We start from the raw sequence: 22,478 nt of genomic DNA, 5'->3' as shown, positions 1-22,478 counted from the left end.
AAATCGAAGTGTTCAGAGCACAGGACGGATGTTGGTGAGGGCTCCCACTTGTCACGAGTGCGCCTGACTTGCTTCACCCACTTCGCATGCAGCTCGGGATCTCTGGGAAACTTGAATAAACTTACCCCATCCTTGTAGGTTTTGGAACAAAAGTTGGCAACACAACACGAAGGCATAATAACTAATATATATATATATGTGTGTGTGTGTGTGTGTGTGTATATATACACACACACACTAATATATATGTGTGTGTGTATATATATATATATATATATATATATATATATATGTGTGTGTGTGTGTGTATGTATATATATATATATATATATATATATATATATATATATATATATATATGTGTATATATATGTGTATATATATGTGTGTGTGTGTATATATATATATATATATATATATATATATATATATATATATATATATATACATGTGTGTATAATAATACTAATAATGACAAACTGAACACCTGTCGCATCAACAATAAACTGGTAAGTTAGGAGGAAGGTTCTTTCGCTGACGTCATATAGCTCCTCCTCCTACTCCGTCTCCTGGGTGCTGCAGCCCTGTCAAATTTGCCCAAATAGCTGCGTTTTTTATCATAACTTGTAAAATAGGCGCCTTCGTGAATTAATATATGGATCATCGGGAATTACGTTTTATGTTATAAAACATCGCCAAAGATGTCAAAAACGTGTCATCAGCACTTTAAGCACAATAATGGATGTGGCATGGGCGATAATTCGCGTATTTGTACGTTTTGACAACATTTTATAAGCGTCTTTTCCAGTCTATTCCAGTTAAATAAAATTTATTAATTCTATCTTATTTCAGCGAAACGTTATACAAACCAATGTCACAGTGAGTATTGTTTTGGCTGGGAACGACCCGGAAGTGGAGGACTGATCACAGCGCCACCTACTGAATACAGCTAAAATGTTGGGATAGCAGAACCGTGCCATTCCCTCCACCCCTGTTCCAGCTGAAGAAAAACAACCCCAAAACATGATGCTGCCACCACCACCATGCTTCACCATGGGTATGGTGTTCTTTTGGTGACTTGCAGTGTTTTTGTGCCAAACGTACCTTTTGGAATTGTGGCCAAAAAGTTCAACCTTGGTTTCATCAGACCATAACACATTTTCCCACATGCTTTTGGGAGAGTTTTTTTTATTTTGCAAAATTTAGCCAGGCCTGGATGTTTTTCTTTGACCCTACCTTATAGTCCAGATATATGGAGAATACGGAAGGTTGTTGTCACATGTAGTACACAACCAGTACTTGCCAGAAATTCCTGCAGCTCCGTCAGTGTTGCTGTAGGCCTCTTGGCAGCCTCTCTGACCAGTTTTCATCTTGTCTTTTCATCAATTTTGGAGGAACGTCCAATTCTCAGTCATGTCACTGTTGTCCCATATTTTCTCCACTTCTTGATGGCTGTCTTCACTGTGCTCCATGGTAATGCTGTGGAAATTTTTTTTTTTGTACCCTTCTCCTGATTGATACCTTTCAACAATGAGATCCCTTTGATGCTTTGTAAGCTCTCTGTGAACCATGGCTTTTGCTGGAGGATGCAACTGAGTAAATGCCTGAACTTTATTTGGGGTTAATCAGTCATTTTAATTGATGGCAGGTGTGTACCCAAAAAGACTGAATGCTGTAATTTAAATGAAAAGGTGCTTCAACAAAGTATTAGTTTAAGGGTGTGCACACTTGTGCAACCAGCTTATTGTACTTTTTTTTTTTTCCCCCTGAACAGATTTGTCTGTGTTTCAGTTGAATTGTACAGGTTATAGGTCACATTAAAGGTGGGAAAAGTTCTGAAACTATTTATCGTGGCCTTTTTTTTTTCTTTTTAAATACATCAGAAAAACCTATCATTTTAATGGGGTGTGTACACTTTTTATATATCCACTGTAACATCAAATGCATTTTGATTATGCCAAACAGGTTCACACAGTGCTGATGCCAAAACAGGTGGTTTGTTCTTCAGTGGTAAGCCTGTGATTCGCAGGGCAATGGAGTTGGCAGATCGTGTGTTGCAGGACAGTCCTGAACAGAGATTAAAGATGCCCGTCTGTATGGATGCCTCTGATGACGAAGTCGAGCATGAAGAAATGATGGAGGTATGAAGCAATTTTAAGTATATTTCTGGCATCTTTTTAAATTAATTAATGGATATGTTAAGTTATTATTTTATTAACTTATTATTGTAATTGTTGTGCAGTTATAGGTAATTGCATCTGGGTTTTTAATAGTAATGCTATCAGATCTGCCAAAATTAAAACTGAATTAAAGAATAAAATAGATTTGTGTTTCCTGAAGGAAATAATATAGTACTTGCAAAGCAAGCAAACAAACTCCCTCTCTCGAGGGAGAGAGTGAGAGAAAATGGGGGTCGCCATGACACCCACCTCTCCTGGATGCCGTTTTTGAGTTCTGGTTTATCCAAGCAGTTCAGGCTGAGGGAGTGGAATGTAGCCAAGCGGAGCTATGACACCCATGTTTTCGTCAAGAGGATAATGTCTTTTTAAATTGTCTTTTTCTGGTTCAACGTGTGCCGTCGTGGAGTGTACAAACAACTCTCCAAAGCTTAACGATTTTATGAATGGAATCTCTTTTGAGCACAAACGGACTCACAAGACGTGTTGTCCAGCACCATACGCTGCTTATCTGTACATGCGATTCCTGTCTTTCCACTAACCACTGCAGTTTGGACCTGAATCAACAAAGTTATTTTTATGTAATTGTTTAGATATTATACATTATTCAAATATTACACTACATTAGTCATTTAGCTGATGATTTTATTCATAGTGACTAGCAATAAGTGCATGTAGCCAAGAGAATCCAAGAGCGACCAGTGCTGAAGTACTAGGGCCCAGTCCTACAACACTATAACTATACCTATAACTACAACTAATACATAGATTTAGGCACTGTCTAAAAGTGGAGCTCCTATCTATTTCTGGGTTGTAGAATTTTTTTTTATCATAGCCAGCCTCTTTTATTTCTTTACTGTTATAGTGACTATACTGTTTCCTTACGTTGTACAAAACATGCACAGAAAGAGAATAGCTCTGGCCTGATGAGTCGAGTCAGGGCAGTGATTTTATTTACAAATTTGATTTCACCATTGCTGAGACAAGAATACAAAAAAAAAAATTGGAAAAATATCATCATATTGAAAACAAAATATAATACAATGAATACGCTGCCCGGTACGAAAACCCGGGATAAAAACCCAGTCGGATTAAACACTCCTGGGAAAATACTCATTTGAATGCAGCGCATGTAGCTCTGAGGATTAGAGCTTTGACTTTGAAAAGACAATAGAGGTTTTGTTAAAAAAAAAGTGCAGTTGAGGAAATATTTAAGGGGTCATCCATAATTTTCATCGTTATCACGAGCATACAAACCGTACGCGGGGGGGAGAGAGTTAATGACCAGGCGTACACTTTTTAAAAATGAAAAAATGATGATCTGTCAATGTGCGAATCGGCAGCCGCCATGTTAAAAATTTTGCGCCACATCGGTGTTGCCAGCAAGCTCTACATGCTTTCTTTCTTCAATACAACAACAATGGCTGACCCAGATTTGACCGCATTTACAAATTTGTGAATAGCAGAAATACCGCTATTCACAAGACTCCTTCAAACGAGTATGAGCAGTTTTTAAACGTTTATTGTTTCCTGCATTCATCTGAGAAGCGGCAGGAGGCAGTTAGGGCAGGACAGCCTGCTTGGAAAGAATCAAAAACGAACGTTTCAAAGCCAAAAGGCAACAGCTCCCCTTAAAAAGACAGTCCCTAATTTTCAAAAATGAATCGCCTGCTTTCTATGAAAACTTCTGGACCCATCTTGTGTCTTCTTTTCAGTGTTGGGCAAGTTATTTCAAAACTGTTTTGCGTTATTTATTACTTGTTACTGTCATTTTAAAGTAATTCATTACATTACAATATTACTGTATTTAAAATGTAAGGCATTACACTACTATTGCATTACTTTTAAGTTACTCTCACCAAAATAACTGGAAGTACGGTATGGATTTGGCAATCTAAATGTAGTTCAAGACGCTCAATTAGCTCATTAGACATCCAGTGGACAGGGTGTCCGCGGAGTCTAAAGTCTAAAAAAAAAAGTCTAAAATTACACATTTTCAATTTTAGGCCTAAAAAAGTCTAAAATACAAAGATATTTTGCACTGTTGGTCTAAAATCTCATTTGGGTAATTTTAAGACCTAGGTTACGTGCAGAATTATTCTGCACGTAGAAAATCTTCCAGGAAGTTCCTTTCAGCACCTAGATGTCACCCGGGATTGGTTAGCATCTAGGTGCTGAAAGGAACTTCCAGGAAGATTTTCTAGTTTCGGTTGTGTTGCCAGATTGGGCGGTTTTAAGTGCGTTTTAGCGGGTTTTGAACATATTTTGGGCTGGAAAACGTCAGCAGTATCTGGCAACACTGCCAGTGGGAAGATTTCCTGGTTCCGGTTTACAGCGCTGACTCAGTTCATGCAATTGCTGGTGTTGCGTAGGCTACCGTGTAAGCTCTGTCAATTTCAGCGACAAATTAAAAATGGAAGCGGACGAATTGGTTCCTAAAAGAACTAGTAAGGGGTCAGTCATCTGGCATTTTTTGGATATCGCGAGGAGGACGTGGAACAGCAAATGCCAGTTTGTAAAGTGTGCAAAAAAACCTGTCATCACGAAAGGCAGCAGCACGACAAATATGTTCCATCACCTGAAACTCACCCGGTACAGTATGAAGAGTCTCTTAAACTCCGAACTACTTGCCCACGAGCTAAAACCCCCCATGAGCTAAACAAATGACCATAGCGGCCTCGTTCTCCTAAGCCCCCCCATATGAGAAACCGAGTCAGAGATGGAGAGCTATAACGGATGCAATCACTAACTTCATTGCCGAAGACATGATCCCAGTTAGTATAGTGGAAAAACCAGGCTTCCAAAAATTACTAAACACACTCGATCCCAAATATGAGTTGCCTGGTCGCAGACATTTTACAGAGAAGGCAATACCGGAATTATACACATCTGAGAGGCAGAGCCAGAAAACATTCAGTTCAAAAGTGTGCAAAGAGAGAAATTATGTTTTGCAGATCTCTCTCTTCTCTCCCTCAATCTCTCTCTCTATTGTGAATGTCCCAGTGGTTCTCAGTAGTCAGGTTAATAGCTTGGAGATCTATTTTTTAAAATAATTTAATGAAAGAGCACTTTTCTTATTTAGGCTAAATGTCTTTCTCAGTGTTGAGCTTGCACTTTATTGATTTGAGCTCTGAGCAGCTCTGCATTGTATTGCCCCTTTGTTGCAATTTTCAAGATTGATTGTTTTTGCAGTTTGTGCCACATCTTTGTTGAATAAAAATAGCCTTATTTCAATTCAATTGTGATTAATCACGAACGAGAAAATTTAAAATTTGTTGAAAACCACCTGTAAAATTAACCAAGAATGTTATTTAATCTGCAGGGATTGTAGTGAAAACAGTAAAGAGTAAAAGTTAGATTTCATGGGGTCCTTTAGAGGAGATTTAAATATATCGAGATGTATATCGTGAAATGGAGAAAATGTATCGGGATATTCATTTTTTCCCATATCGCACAGCCCTATTGTCACGGTTTGTAGCAAAATGGGCAAATGCAAGTTTAACGACTGCTGGCTTGAACGCAATGATTTCGTAGACTGGTTAAAACGTGTACCAAACAATCCATTTGAGGCGTACTGCACATTGTGCAAAAGAACACTCAAACTCAGCACCCTGGGTGTAAAGGCACCGGAATCGCACGCGAAAGCGGAGAAGCACCAGGCTGCCATAAAAGTCTGCAACAATCGCATGCCATCACTCAATTTTGTTCACCGTTGTCAGGTCCAAGCACATCTCGAGACGGTGTATCAGCTAACTCCGTGCAAACTGTAACGCTACAACACGCAAACCGTACGGAATCGAATGCCTCATCCTCAAGTGATTTGTGGGATGTCTTTGGCTCCACTGCAACTTAGTTCCTCATTAATGCAAGCGCGCACCCTCGGGATGTAATGAGTTCATTGGTGAATGATGATAAATTTTATTTCGAAATTCAGGCTCTCCCAATTTTCTTTATTTTTTTGTGTGGCATAAGTCTTAAATTTTAACCTGCTATGGTCTTAAAAAGGTCTTAAAAAGTCTTAAATTGAACTTGTTCAAGCCTGCAGACACCCTGAGTGGAAGGTGATGTGGTATCTGACTGAGCTAGGCTTATGGTTAAAAACAGTGAAATATAATAGCCACAGTGATGGCTCATGGCACAATACAAGGAACAATCATCGCAAGAACAGACAAAAGGTCAAAGTCTGGCAAATTGTGATAGAAATACTGTAACTTTAGGCCTATTCATATTAACATTAATTGAACTGTATTGTAATGTCTAAAGATATGACAGGATACAAAATTAGCATTTCTATGCCTTTATTGTTTTAAAGTTTACAGCATTAAGCATAGTTTATGCTTCGTTAAAAAAAAAAAATTAGCCCTAAGGGATATGACTCCATTTCAGAAATTTAACAAAAATGAACATATTATGGCAAATCGTAGCCTAGAATAAAACTGGCCTGAAAAAAAAAACCCAAGCCTTTTAAATCACGGCTAGACAATGACTATTAGCTATATGAGGCTACCCAGTCACATTTCGAAAAACGGAATTAGAAATAAAATCAAAGTGCTTTTAATGATATTGAAGTGCTTAGGCCTATTAGCCCTCGAAGGAAAGGCAGCTTTAGTCTGACTTCCGACCAGAAAAAAAAACTCAGGTATACAGGACAAAAATGTAAACAAACTGTCAGCATATCTTCAACAACATACTCCGCCACAAGTCTCCTAACCTCTTGAGGCTGAAGTAGCATCTCAGAGCGGCAGCACGTTAATTTTGGCTGTTTTGTGATTTTTATCGCCACTCTCATCCTCCGCTTGCTTCCTTGCTAACTTCGTGTTACTATGGCACCTCTGTAAATGTTTAGTTAAATTACTGGTGCTATTTTGGCAAGTGGACAGTTCTTTAGGTTTAGCACACAAAGTGCATTTGGCTATGATGATCTTCACATCCTTATTTTTCACAAACTTAAAGTAATGGGCGTATGCCTATCTGGAGAATGTGCTATCCGGCGTTAGATCAGCTGCAGGTTCACTCATCTCTCTCTTCTGTCTGACTAGCCTAAAGGAAAAGGAAGCGAAACATTTTGCGCGGACGTTTCACCTCTGCTGATCTCGCGGTGATTTTGGCGAATTTGTATGAAGGAAAAAAGCCCCACCACTTCATTCCAGGTTAAAAATGCATTGTAACGCGCGTTACTGACATTTGTACCGAGTAAAATGTTACCAATTTTTTTTCTGTAATGCCTTTCATTACCGTGTTACCGCAAAAAGCAATGCATTACAGTAATTTGTTACTTTTGTAATGCGTTACTCCCAACACTGCTTCTTTTCTTCTTTTGTGAATCTTTGTATTGTCCTGTCATCCGATTTTAATAAAAAGTAATACAAGACATGGTTTTATTTTGAATTCCTATTCCATGTACAGTTAGGTCCATAAATATTTGGACAGAGACAACATTTTTCTAATTTTGGTTCTGTACATTACCACAATGAATTTTGAACAAAACAATTCAGATGCAGTTGAAGTTCAGACTTTCAGCTTTAATTCAGTGGGTTGAACAAAATGATTGCATAAAAATGTGAGGAACTAAAGCATTTTTTAAACACAATCCCTTCATTTCAGGGGCTCAAAAGTAATTGGACAAATTAAATAATTGTAAATAAAATGTTCATTTCTAATACTTGGTTGAAAACCCTTTGTTGGCAATGACTGCCTGAAGTCTTGAACTCATGGACATCACCAGACGCTGTGTTTCCTCCTTTTTAATGCTCTGCGATCATCCACCACTGTTGTCTTCTGTGGGCGTCTTTACTGCACCGGTTTTCAGTTGTTGTTTGTTTGTGGGCCTTTCTGTCTGAAGTTTAGTCTTTAACAAGTGAAATGCATGCTCAATTGGGTTGAGATCAGGTGACTGACTTGGCCATTCAAGAATATTCCACTTCTTTGCTTTAATAAACTCCTGGGGTGCTTTGGCTTTGTTTTGGGTCATTTTCCATCTGTATTATGAAACACCGACCAATCAGTTTGGCTGGATTTGAGCACACAGTGTGTCTCTGAATACCTCAGAATTCATCTGGCTGCTTCTGTCCTGTGTCACATCATCAATAAACACTAGTGACCCAGTGCCACTGGCAGCCATGCATGCCCAAGCCATCACACTGCCTCCGCCGTGTTTTACAGATGTGGTATGCTTTGGATCATGAGCTGTACCACACCTTCGCCTTACTTTTTTCTTGCCATCATTCTGGTAGAGGTTGATCTTGGTTTAATCTGTCCAAAGAATGTTCTTCCAGAACTGTGCTGGCTTTTTAGCAAAGTCCAATCTAGCCTTTTTTTCTTGAGGCTTATGAGTGGCTTGCACTGTGCAGTGAACCCTCTGTATTTACTTTCATGCAGTCTTCTCTTTATGGTAGATTTGGATATTGATACGCCTACCTCCTGGAGAGTGTTGTTCACTTGGTTGGCTGTTGTAAAGGGGTTTCTCTTCACCATGGAAATTATTCTGCGATCATCCACCACTGTTGTCTTCTGTGGGCGTCCAGGTCTTTTTGCATTGATGAGTTCACCAGTGCTTTCTTTCTTTCTCAGGATGTACCAAACTGTAGATTTTGCCACTCCTAATATTGTAGCAATTTCTCAGATGGGTTTTTTCCGTTTTCGCAGTTTAAGGATGGCTTGTTTCACATGCATGGAGAGCTCCTTTGACCGCATGTTTTCTTCACAGCAGAATCTTCCAAATGCAAGCACCACACCTCAAATCAACTCCAGGCCTTTTATCTGCTTAATTGAGAAGGACATAATGAAGGAATTGCCCACACCTGCCCATGAAATAGCCTTTGAGTCAATTGTCCAATTACTTTTGGTCCCTTTAAAAATGGGGTGGCACAGGTTAAGGAGCTGAAACTCCTAAACCCTTCATCCAATTTTAATGTGGATACCCTCAAATAAAAGCTGAAAGTCTGGACTTTGTCCATGTCCATTATATAACTATAACTTGAATATGTTTCAGTAAACAGGTAAAAAAACAAAATTTGTGTCGTGTCCAAATATATATGGACCTAACTGTAGATCCATCATTTTTTTTTTTGTCCGCTAATGTACACTTTTGGGGGGGGGTTTGCTCAAAAGTCTACTCTTTGTAGACTCATGATAATGATAAATTATGGATGACCCCTAAAATGCTCAGCATTATCAACATACTAATATTAAGAAATTGTGTTATGAAATTAGAAAGACCATTAAAGAGTTTTCTAGAGTTATAGTTTGTTCGTAAAAGATCAACTTATTATTTTTTTTTAAAAAGTGCATGTTTTGCACGAAGGTAGGCCTAAAAAAAAAATCTCCCAGCCTTACTTGCCCAATGAGCAAGCAGCACCCAAAGCCCAGAGCTTTATTTTATTTTGGAGAGGACAGAATGCAGTTGATTTATTTTTATTTATTTATTTTTTTTAATATAGGTGAAGCAACATTATTATAAATCCACAAAACCATAACACCAATATATGCACACACATTCAGAAAGAAAAGTTCTAGTAGCAGAGGAATTAATAATTTAGGGTATATTAAGCTGTAGAGTTTTGAAAGAGAATAATGATGATACTGGAGCTTTGTTTCTGTTATCAAAGGAACACAGTCCTGTGCAAAATGTCACTGTAGAACCAGAGTGTAGAAATTAACCTACAGTTCAAGAGAGTTCTACACAAACACACTCAACTTTACAACAACTGCATGCATGTGAAATGGAAATAAATCAGGACAGGAAAAACTATTTTGGATAAAATTATTGTCCTTACACAATGATCAACCTGTGGTATTCAGTTGTTCCTTTGAATTGAGAATTAATGAAAAGGGAACTGAACATTAACCATTTATTGAAATTATTACAAGAATGATAATTACTGTATGACTATAGCTACAACTGGAATGTGCTGATTGTTAGTGTTTGTAATTATGTACCATCCACTGGTAAAATTAAATAAAATCTTACAGTATTGTTTGAAAGTCTAGAGCAAGATGTTATTTTACAAAAAAACACTTCAGATATTGTTTTAACAATCATAAGCATCACTGTATAAATGATAGAGTGCAGATAGCTGTGTAACTAATTGTCCTTGGGGTTGCTGAGACATGGACGAGTGGGAATAAGATCTAGCCCACAGTTCAAGTTAAAGCCCTTTGAGAGTAAATGCTTTGGCTTTCACAACATTATGTTCACAAAAGCTGATTTCGGGAAAAAGTCTTTACACAAAGGTTTTCTTGCTTCTGTAGTTTTTTTTTTTTTTTTTTTTTTTTTTTTTTTTAAACTGTTCTTCTGTGTTGGGACTTTTTGGGGAAAAAGAAGGTATATTCCAACATGTAGCTAACACTAGGCCATAAATTTGCAGTCATTTAGAGGAATTTTGCATGGCTCAGAACCGCTAATAAACTCTCATTTCTATGTATGTCTATCTTTCACTTCTTTCTGACTAAGATTGTCCAAGTAATCTGGTAGTAGAGCTTTTTTTTTAGCTGTAGTTTTCTTCGGACAACAGCACCGGATGGCGGACATCTCCGCTTGGCTTCAGTATGTGAACAGCCAATCAGCTGGTCGCGAATGTGTTTACAATTCTTATGTCACGATTAACAACCAATGGGAGACGCCCTTTGTTGGCTGTCCACCAATCACATAATGCCACAATGGCGGTATGTTGATACAATTTTTATTTTCTAAATATTTAGCATTACGAAATACATGAAACCATCAACAATTTAAAAAATTGTAAAATATATACTGGTTAGAGGTAAGGAACATTATTACAGTAAATCCTCTAATACTGGCCTGTATTCCATTACTGGCCGGGACTCTAATATTGGCCGGTCTCACTGTCGGAGGAGGTAAATAATGGCCGGACTCTAATACAGGCCGGGGCTATAACCAACGATGTTTCTGAGATCATAGTGGCCTTACACAATCGTTCCGATCTGAAAGACAATTGTGATCAGTGGCGCCGCCAGGCGTATGGCCGTACGCACTAGGCGTACCTTGGGGAGAGAGATATTTTTTTTAATTATAATTGTTACCTGAATGCTTTGGCAATGCAACATAATAAGAGAGAGAGAGAGACGTGTGTGTGCCGGCGCATTTGTGTGCTTCAGGAGTGGGCGGGGTGTGCGTGACCAAGAAAGCTCATTGGTCAATGCAGATATACTTTTCTTGCACCACTGAGATTCTCTCCAGTTTTGAGAAACGGAGACAGACAATCGTCAGTAGTCAGAGCTTGTGCGAGAATTTATTGAGAAGCGAGTCAAAAATGAGTAAACGAACCCTGAAACAAACGAGCTTGTTTCAGACTTTTACGAAAAAGTCCAAAAGCAGTGATCCAGGGGTGTCATTTGCTTGCCAGTCCTCTCCAGTATCAGCTAGTAACACGGCACCGGCAGCTTCCACTCCTCCGCAACCTAGCAGCATTACGCTGCAGCTGGATGCTAGCTCAGTTCCTTTGAGGGAATTGCCTTCATCTACCTCTGAGTTTGAAACTAGCCATACATCCAGTGAATTTCATATAAGAACACCTACATCTCCCCATGTCCCTTACGATCAGAAGTAGATGGTTGCTCCACCTTGCTGACAAATGAGCCATCAGATAGCTTTACTAATGAGCCACGAGTCAGCCCGCTATCACTGACATCAGATTTATCAGACATAGGTAAACTTCAACCAGATGCCTTAAAATGTGCACCGGACTCTGTAAAGCTCAATGTCCTACAGAACCGCTTCAAACCAGACAGAGGGTGGGTGGCTCCTTCTACTCTGATTTTCGGTAAACTCAGAAAAATACCCGAGGAGTTTTTCAACGAGTCTATGTACCCCACGTTGCGCTACAGTGTGTGTCAGAGTCGTGCGTGCGGTAGTGCTGAGCAAGTTCACTAGATTCTAATCGAGGCTATAAAGAGTTTATTGTTTATTGTCGTGTGTAGTTCACATATGTTGTTCAAATATCAGCCTGTGTTCATGGAAGGCTATTGTTCAATTTCAAGTTAAAGTTCTATCGTTGTTTTGTGTATAAGCCTATAGATCGACTCTTCATAGAAACTGCAGCACGCAAGCGTTTTTTTTGGGGGGGGGATTACACCGCTAGTGCGTACCTTACAGTTCAGGCACAGGCAGAACAGTTTCCGTTAACTTTTTATCCCATTTTTTCAAAACTTTGTTTTGCAAGTCGGTTTGGCCAAGATTGCAGCCTGTGTTGTCTTTTTTTTTTTCGTATTGCCGTGCAGAAAAATTGCAGCTGCTGGAAAGGATGTCTGAATTACCGGTATTTGTTGATAATGTTCTGTATACCGTTATGGTAACTGTACTTTTTCAATAAATGAACCTATTTTATAGGTTCAAATAGACACAAAATCTCGTTTTTATTCATTCCACTGGTAGTCTGTTTTGCTCAAATAGAAATAGAGGCCTGCCTCTAATTCTGGCCTCCTTCCAATAATGGCCTGGACCAAGATGCACTTGAGTGAAATAAAGGCCCCGGCCTATATTAGAGGATTTACGGTATAACGCCAATCGTGATATAAAAGTTCCAAGTTTGACACTTGCCTGCTTCAACCACGCTGCTGGCACACGATGTCCTTGACCCTCGTCGCCCTTAGCCAATTGGTATAATTACATCATTAGGTGGACCCCTCTGAGCTGAGTACACTGGAAAAAGTACACTCGAACACATGCATACTTTGATGAATTATAACCAAAACAAGGAAATTTGAATGATTTCCTCAAAATATTTTTGTACTTATATATATTGTGTTGATGAATAAAAGTTTTTAATGCATTTCTCGTGAAACGAGACGAGCTACTTTAGACTGGTTCCCTGCTCTTTTAGTGCCTGTGTTGCTTAGGTTGCCAGCACTGACTTTTGTTGTCCGATCGGACGATTACCATTAAAGTTTTGCTTGTCCTTGCACAGACTAGTCGTCTGTGACGATCGGACATGAGGTTTTTCGAGCATTGCACGGTTATCAAAATGAATAACGCATTTAATACAGTATATTGAGACATAATTAACTTATCAGAAAACAACTTGATGGGGTTACTCACTACACAGCTGTTGGGTTACCTGTGGTGGCATGCACGCACAGGACCGAAACCATCAGAAAGCAACTCGATAAGGTTACTCACTACTCAGCTGTTGGGTTTCCTGTGGTGGCAGGCACACACGCACAGGACCGAAACCATCAGAAAACAACTCAATGGGTTTCTTTATGTATCCACACACTATGGCTTGGCCCGCGCAGGAGCTGCACTATAACAATACCCATAAATAAATCAGTCCCCTGCAGTTTGTGGTTGGTGGTCAGACCAGACCGATCACTGTACCTATAGCCCAGGCCTGGCTTCATTGGTATCGATGAGATTGCTTCTGAACCGATTTTTCCAGACCTGAACCTGATCCAATAAAACATCTGACCAATCAGGTAATTGTTTACATGTGACGTTGTCTGAGCACATGCTATTTTTCCTGGATGTATTTGTACATCCTTGTATCAATGGAGGAGAAGCTGGTTATAGAAATGTCAAAAAGGCAAATGTATGGAAGATGTCAAAAAGGAAGATGTATGGAAGATCATCGGCAGTAGAGTGGGTATGACTGGTAAGTGTGTGTATGGTGCGTGGCTGTGCACTCTAAAATCTCTGTAAACCATGCCCATGTTACCCAATACCAGCTGTAGAACATGTTTGTGGGTGGAGCACAGAAGCACGGCAGGCAGTTGTTTGCGTTTGAAGTATTTGTCTTTATTGCTGCTTTTCAGCATAGGACTGAAAAGTTTGCTTCTCTCTCTCTCACACACACACACACACACACACACACACACACACAGGCTAGTATCGAGCCCTCGGCCCCGACCTCCCCTTTTCGCTCTCTTCTTATAGGGCGCGGTCACTGGAGGAGACACAAACGCGTTAATTGACAATAGGTGTAGTGACATGACCACTCACCTTCCCTGACTCCACCCTCCATTCACAGACTGATGCTCGGCCACGCCCCCGCTGCCACAATGTTTTAAAAAAATAAATGTAGAGTGAGAAGCGTCATGTCACGCTGCGAGTTGAGCCATTTTAAACCAAAATTTTAGTGTGCGCAGCCATACACACTACACACACTTTGCCACAAATACTATCTGTGGATCATGTAAAAAAGACTTTGCAGTGAGAGGTCTCATGTCTGATATAATTTCCTATGTGCCCACTGCCAAATAATATATATTTTTTTAATTACTTAAATTAGATTAAAAATAAAACTTGTCACTTTAGTTACACGTGAGTCGGCGCGCTGAGCACCCACCCATTCACAAAAGAATATTAACATGGTAACAGCATCATAATTACTTCCACTCTTTCGGTTTCGATTGGTTTCTCTTTCGCAGTGGGAATGCCCACTGTAAACAGGATAAAATGTCAACTAGGCTACCTGTTTGTGTTAAAGGTTCATTGATTAGCTCTCAAAGCAAAACACAGCAAGGAAGAGCTGCTTGCATGTGTCTTATGTATGTACAGTGTATAGCTGTGTCTGTCATACCACTGACTGTCCAAGTGGGTCTGTTACTCCTGGGAGTGCCAGGAGTCTGAGATTAGCAGTCATCTGTGTGCTGCTGGATTTTATGCACCCAGAGTCTCCTTTTCTTCTTCTTTTGGCTTTGTCTTCTGTGCAAAATGAGCATCAAAAGCAGCTCTTCTTCATTGTCACTGTCAGTCATTGTGTGCGCACACAGCATACAACCGCTACATTTTCCTGTGAAAACCAATAACCGATAGTTGGGATTATAGTTGTGGTGTGACTGCTCCAGACTGGAACTAAATTCAGGTATAGTTATCAGTGTTGTGGGACCGGAGCATAAACAAATAGCCTACAAATACCATCCAATATTTGGAATGATCAGGGTAGTTAAGAGGTTGAAGAAGCTTGGACAAATACATAGACAAGGAATTATTAAGTATGGTATATTTATTGTTTCTAAGGTTTGACAGCATTTGCATCTGCATTAAAATGGTTAGCCTATGCCTCTCTCCTAGCTTTTGCTTCTTTAGTAGAGCTGTTAAGGCCCTATAAACATAAGAATTGTGCACAACATGATAAAAGCATGAAACTTTCAGGGTTTGTTCTCCAGGGCATAACAATTAATTTAAGATCTGGAGGCGCTCTCAGTTTGACCTTGGAGGTCATTTAGAGGTCATCGACCCTTATGTGCAATTTCAATGCACAGGATTAAAAATTGGGGCATTTTATCATACAAGTGTGACAAAAATTGTAATTACATGTGGATTTCCATTTTTCTAGGTCATGAGGGTCCATTTATAGTGATATTACACTTAGAAGTCAAGGTTAAGATGAAGGTCACTCTAAAATATATGATGTGTTATGTCAATTTCAACAACTTTTGTGATTTTGTAACATATTGCCAAGAAGTATATACTTTTGTAATTGTAAAATGACTTCCAAATGAGTGATACAAGTGATACAGGCCTAATGTGAGTATTCTAATCATTGCAGTCTCCAGAACATGCACAAAGGGCAGTACACTTCAATTCTGCCTTTTTGCATTTGCAGTGACCACAACAGCCCTTTTTTCAACCACAATGCAAAAGCTCATAGCACGACTGTGAGGCCTCAGGTAGTGTTGTCCAAAGTGGCTGCCATCCATAGTCACTGTTAACCCATCCCCAGTCTGAAGGACTTGGCAACTGGGGCCTAATAACCAAGGCAAGGTTCCATACATGAGCCTGATACATGGCTCATTTGATGTGTTGTCTCAAAGCAGCTTGTGTAGGGGGGATGTTTTCCAACGATCTTGACTTTCGTGTGAAAAGATGTTTCCGTGCCTCATTGACACCTACACATGCACTTGTTCTGTCATAAATGAGAACAACAAAGCGTTCCAGCTGTGACAAAGACAGGTCGCTCAGTTCTTGTGGCATTTGCAACATTTCGTGAAAAGCCGTGAGACTTCTGGGTACACAAGCCACGTGTCCCAAGCAGTCTTTTTACCACGGCCACAGAATGCTGATGATGTATCACAGCCAGTGAAAGAATTAAATGCGAGCAAAGCATCGCTAGTGGAAGGACCAAGAGCAGCAACCACCTTGTGGATGCCAATATAGCAGAAAGTGCTACCAGTTCCAAAGGCTATCCACATTTCTTCAAGGTCAACTTTCTGAAATGCAGCTACTGCCAAGACGACCACATCTGAATCCACTGTTCTAACTAACACATTCTTAAGTCCCTTTTTAGCAGCATCTGCCACATGAAGGAATAGCCTTGTGTCTGCCTCCTCTTGAGTGCATGGAACCAAATTACTTACATCAGTCAACAGGAGAGCTGAGGACATTTTTTTCGTTTGTGGCATATACTTCTTTGCCAGGAGCTAATGCCATGGCAGCAATTTGAACAGAAAGTGGAACAACTCTGTTTTGTTTTCACTAACAGATAAGAAATCCTTCCAGTTTAATGATTAAATTTATGTAGTTTACCTGGGTATCTATCAGTTACAGTTAATCTGCCATTTCCCAATTTTACGTTATTATCATTACGTTTTTTGTTTATTTCATTCATTTACCTCTATGGGTGTATATTTATGTTTATTTACTTGATTATGCCTTAATACATGCATATTTATACTTACTGTACATTTTTTTAGCAAAATTGCTCCCAAAAACACACCCATTTCAGCTCTCATGCATAGAAATGTCCTATTGATGACCTCTAATTGACCTCCAAGGTCAAACTGAGAGCGTCTCCAGATCTTAAATTAATTGTTATGCCCTCAAGAACAAACCCTGAAAGTTTCATGCTTTTATCATCTTGTGCACGATTCATCTGCTTATCTGCTCTACTACTTGAGCCCATACAAGTGACATCATGGTACAATAGGCTGGTAGAGTTCTATTTGACTAGATCTAGGTGCTTATGGTTCATATAGTTATGGTATTTGGCAGATGCTTTTGTCCAAAGCGACTTACAATATATAAACACTTAATTATTAGTAAACCTGTACAGTAGCTCTACTCTGACAAGGCCTACCTTCCAGCTGATAGCTGCTGCATGACTGCAGGATTTTTCTTTTTTTTTTTTTCTCTGGCTAGGCCCAACCTCAGCCTTTAGGCAAACAAACTCGCCCTCTCTTTTACACATAATTTTGCCCATTTTATTACTGTGTAGATAATTGTATGCCTCCGTGCTTTTGTAGTTTGTAGTTTTGTAGTTCCTTAGCTCCTTGCCATCAATGCCCTCACGACCGTTTTCAAGGAGGAAATCTGCGTCTATACGGTGACGCATAAATGTCTCCGCTATGTCTGCACGCATGCGCAACATCTTCCGTCTTGTCTGATCTGTACATCTGCGCCACTGTTCTGTCAAGTTATCCTACCAAGCCTACTACACATGCGCGAAATCCAGGAGGGTAGGAAAATTTAACAGTAGTTTTGTCCCACCGATCAGCTGGGCTGATAGAAAATCGGTGAGAATTTCACGCATTTGCCGATTTTTATGTTTTGTGCATATTGGTCGAGTCTTTGGCTGAGTCAAATGATTTGTAATGACTTGTTTTGAATAATAAAACGGTCTGTATGAGAACTTGCTAGGATAACTTTATAGAACACCGGTCCGGCTGAGGTACTGTAGTGCTCGAGGGAGGAGCAGGAGCAAGCCGAAACTCTTTTAATCTGCCTTTATTAAGTAACACTCACTCTTGTTTCAGTGAAGAAGAGAAAAGGCAGTGTCCATCTCAGCAAAATAAACCCGTTCGGCTGCTAGTTTTGTTTTCAGTCTCGGGTTTATGGTTTCACGAGCGGCTTGAATAGGCGGCGTGTGCGTGTGTGTAACTTGGCGACACCAAACTGAGGAGCTCCAGCTGGGCGGGTGAGCAGGAAAACACATCTACTGCATTAAAACACAGAGCAGCTTGAAGGTCCGTTGGATCAATGTAATCAGACATGCTCTTACTTTTTTACTTACTTTCTTACTTCCCGGGCTGGCATGTGCAGTATATGACATATGTATGACGTAAACGCGTACCCGACATGAGCAGATCCGAGCAGAGTTTCGCGTATTGGGTAGTTTAGACGGATATGCAACGGGGGCCGTTTTTAACTTATCCACTTTGGAAGGCGTTTTCAATTTTATCCGTTTTTCAGCCTCGGAAACGCCGTCCCCACTTCTGATAAAATATTTAGTCGTTTTTACCCGACAGCGTCCTCGTGTAAACGGGCCCTAAGAATAAAATAATTGACAATGTCAGTGTAGCGGACATCAGGCCACAACTTCATGTTGCCTATCCATTCCGTGAGGGTAGACAGATGGGGCACTTTGATCGTATTATTCCCAGAATATGTCAGAAAATTGGGACCCATGTAACCATCTTTTAGTCATCTTTGATCTTGGCTACCTAGCAGTTAGTGTTGGCTACAAATGTCAATACAGTGAAGTGGAAGAAAGATCCCAGCTTCTGCTATGATGCAGCAATGAAGCATGGGAAAGGTCAGAGTTTGGGAAAGTTGTGGATAGAATGTTAAATTATTGAAATTCCACCATTCATATTGATTTGTTATTGAGGTAGATAGAGAGTGTGAGTCATGGAGAGTAAAGTGAAAGAAATATAGATTAATATTAGGAAGGTAATAAAGACATGGATGGGGGGGCGAGAGAGAGAAAGAAGTGAAATGGATAGGGAAGTTGAATTTTAAGTTGGATGTTAACCCTCTAAAGCCCATGTCGATAAAGAAATGCCTGGATGTAGTTTTATATTTTTGCCAATTCTGAACTACTTATTTCAGTCAGTATCAAGTGTTATACATCATATTCTACAGGGATGGTGCTAGCTGTGCTCACTCTAGGACCCAAATTGTTTTAGCGAAAAGTGCTAAAGACTCAAATTTTTCTTTAGCAATTTGCAATTTCGCTTAGCAAGAAATGCTAAAAGAACAATTTTCTTTTTAGCAAAGTAACTTTTTTAGCAAGATATGTTATACTTCTAAATTTTTCTTGCACTGACATAATATTGAAAAGTTAATTATTGTAGTTTGTTGGTGTTTCAATAGTGTTTGCAAGCTTGTTTCCTGCCTTTGTCTTTCCATGTTCTTGATTTATGTTCATAGCATGCTTATTTATTCTTGAATCCTCTTATTTTGATCATTTCATCAACTGTATATATGTAATGAAATTGTGTGTTTAATTTAACCCGCTTAATCTGGTTTACGGAGTCCATATTTTTCATTATTATATCTAACATCTGGTGTGATGTGCTTTGCATTCTTTGCTCTCTATGCACCTTTTAGCCCTTAGGGCCTCTGCATGCTCTTGCGACAAGGCTTTCGCAGATAGCTTTTCACAGACAGTTGTAATTTATCGTTGAGCGGGGAGTAATAGGCGTGCGCGATGTTATTCACCGCCACAATGCAAGGGGGGGGGGGGGGGGGGCGAAGTTGCGAAATCGCTAGGAGTAGTTGGTGGGTGTGGTTAGTGGAGTGTTTATCCTCCGGTTACTTATAATGACTAGAACTGGAGTCGTATAGATGTACGTACTTCCTCACTTCCTCGATCAACCGCTCTTCGTGCTGCTCCATCTTCGCTCGTGTTTTTAAAAATGGCGGTCATGAAAACAAACCAAACCGGGAAAGTAGGGAAGCGGAAGTGCGTGTACAGCGGATGTAGAGTGGACCAATCAGAGCCCTCTTGTCTGCGACACTGTCTGCGAGGCTTCTGCGGTGGTCACAATTTTTGGGTGGTGCGCGCAGAGCGTCTGCGAAGGTGGGGGGGGCTACGCAGACGCCATCTGCGAGGACTGCGTTGTCAGCATAAATTGGCCTTTAGTCACCCTCTATAGTATGCTGACTGGCCTGTGTGGGTATGTGTGTGTGTGTGTGTGTGTATAATTGGGATCCATGTGTGTGTTTAGGGGGAGGGGGGTGTCTTTATGGGTAGGATGAAGGGAGCTCAGGGAGTTAAAATCAATGGTTGTTTCTTATAAATTAATCTCATAACCCAAATATAACGATATTCACCATTAATTTCTCAAGTGAAACTTGCAGTCAAAACTTTGAACCATGTGCGTCAAAACGCTCTGAAAACAAGGTACACTTGGTCGATATATCCTGGTTCATCTGAGAGTTCTTCCAAAGTTCTGTCAGGGTTGATATGTAGAAAATACGTCTTTAGAACGGTTATATCGTGTCTTTATCCCTAACTGAGAAAGCTAACAGAATATTCTAATATGTTATCTCACTTTTTAGATAAGTTTTTGTCATACGTAAAGTTGGATAATTTATTTTAAACAAACCTCGCTATAATCTTGTTCACTAATGAGTGAGAATTGGCGACATTATCAGCGCAACTCGGAAATTGATCATTTTATATGTAAGGTCCGATGCTATTGGAAGACGTAATTTGCGGTCAACCAATAAGAAGCTTCGAAACTCGGGGGCGTTGGTTATAAATCAAAACATCGAAGATGGACACGAAAGGCAGGGCCTGAATTTCATTTTTCAGAATGGGAGGGGAATTCCCCCCCCTTAGTGACTCAAATGGGGGGGATTTATACAGTTTGTGGGGAACGCTACTTGTGGGCTTAAATAGCTTAGGTCTTCTGCCACTACTCAGATTGAAGATCTCTACAGTATGTAACCTTTTGTCACCATTTGAGGTATCCTTTTTAGTAGACTTTTCATTTTGATATCTCCAAATTTGGATAGCATTGTCAGACAAAGGGTGGATAAATGCAAGTATTATTCCCACCAGCCGTCTAAGATATGGACTGTTCAGTTTCGGGTGGAGGGTAGAAAACCACCACAAAATGAAAGAGATCCTTTACAGCATGACATTGCTGACTGACTGTTATGCTATCAAACACCAATAGCCTTTTTCTAGCAGTGCGAGTAAGGCTTTAGGAAGAGTTTGGAAGGTTGTGTGCCTTTTAGTTAAGCTAATTTTACAACCTCCTTAGTGTTGCTTTACACAGCTGCTTCTTCCTCATCTTCATGCACTATTCTTTAAGTGTCACTGCTTCGTTTAAAGGTGGGGTACGATATTTTTTTCAGGAGTATTTTTTACCAAATTGCTTGAAAAGCTCCTCACACCCATGTTGCAAGCAGTACAATAGAAGGTTTGACCCAAAAACGAAATATTTTAATTCAGTCTACAGTGTAAAATAAAGGAAAAACGCCATCCAATCCTATCGAGGTACCACCTCAAAATTATTGGATACTGACACGTCAATCAGACTGAAGCCCGCGAGCAGCCCGTCCCGTGTGTGTGTGTGAGAGAGAGAGCGAGCAGCCCCAACCCGCGCACTGCGAGCAGAGTGTCACAGGATTTTCTCAGTGTGCTCCCTCCAAACAACGGGGATTTACACGAAAACGGAAGGATATATTCACAAAATTCTTTCACAGTGAGTGCCACAAGGCTCTCCTGAATACACTGATGTAATTGTTTTGTCTGCAGTGTAAAAAAAAAAATGAGGTCACTAGAGTGAGTTAAAAACGAGTGACTTTTCTGCCAAGTTTATAATGGCAGTCTATGGGGCTGCGTGGCTGTCCTCTCCTCACTTTCAGGCTTCTCATTCAAAAACTGCAAGTCCTATCGTGTAGGTAGACACATTGTGTGAATCAGGACAAGTGTGGCTACTACTTTTGAGAAAATTATGTGTGGAGTGAAAATTGGGGCTGAAAACACAGTTTAAATGAGAGTTTGAGCTATTTTTCCAAGCTCTCTACACTCTCCACTGGTGTGTAACGCAATAGACACCCATTATAAAGCCTGATTTTCTCAGGCTTTATAAGGGGGAGGAGGGGTGGAGACGCGGGGGGTGGGAGCATGGCGAGGGCAGGCGTGTTTCTTTTCAAAATATGGCTTGCGGGAACCGTTATTCCAAAATCTCGTACCCCACCTTTAATTATAAAAAAAGAAAAAAAATCAGTCTGTTCTTAATAGCACTCAATGAATTTATTGACCCAACAAGTCTAACTTAAAATCTAACTTAAACCAGTCTGCTGGCTTTTCAGGATTCTCTTAACTATGTTTGTGTTATTTGTCTCTTCTTTTAGTGGCCATGTCTTTAATCAGTGACCTTTGCTTTTTACTTTTATAACATTTTTATATCTTTTTTATCAACTTTTATATCATTTTTCTTTTCTCATGTCTGATCTGATCATCCCTGTCCTCTGTTTAATATCTACAATTAAAATAAGAAAACACTATCAAACTGTTCTTAACACTGAATGAATTTACAAACTTTGTCCACATATGGAACGTTAACATGACAACAGTCTTTGTTGACTTTTCAGGATTCTCTTAT

General features: G+C 39.8%; 1 protein-coding gene across 4 annotated transcripts in view; it reads left to right on the top strand.

Moving 5' to 3' along the window:
- msh6 (mutS homolog 6 (E. coli)) overlaps positions 1-22,478 on the top strand; it is an 80,562-nt gene that overhangs the window by 25,831 nt on the left and 32,253 nt on the right. For all 4 annotated transcript variants that reach the window (XR_009655004.1, XM_060925334.1, XM_060925335.1 and 1 more), the window contains one exon: positions 1,966-2,141. Coding sequence is in view for 3 of the 4 variants with exons in the window: in XM_060925334.1 (XP_060781317.1) it covers positions 1,966-2,141 (176 nt within the window). In the remaining variant the exon portion in view is untranslated. The remainder of the gene's footprint in view (positions 1-1,965; positions 2,142-22,478) is intronic.

The sequence above is a fragment of the Neoarius graeffei genome, chromosome 7 (genome assembly GCF_027579695.1).
Source record: "Neoarius graeffei isolate fNeoGra1 chromosome 7, fNeoGra1.pri, whole genome shotgun sequence".
NCBI lineage: Eukaryota > Metazoa > Chordata > Actinopteri > Siluriformes > Ariidae > Neoarius > Neoarius graeffei.
This window is presented reverse-complemented; position numbering and strand designations above follow the sequence as displayed.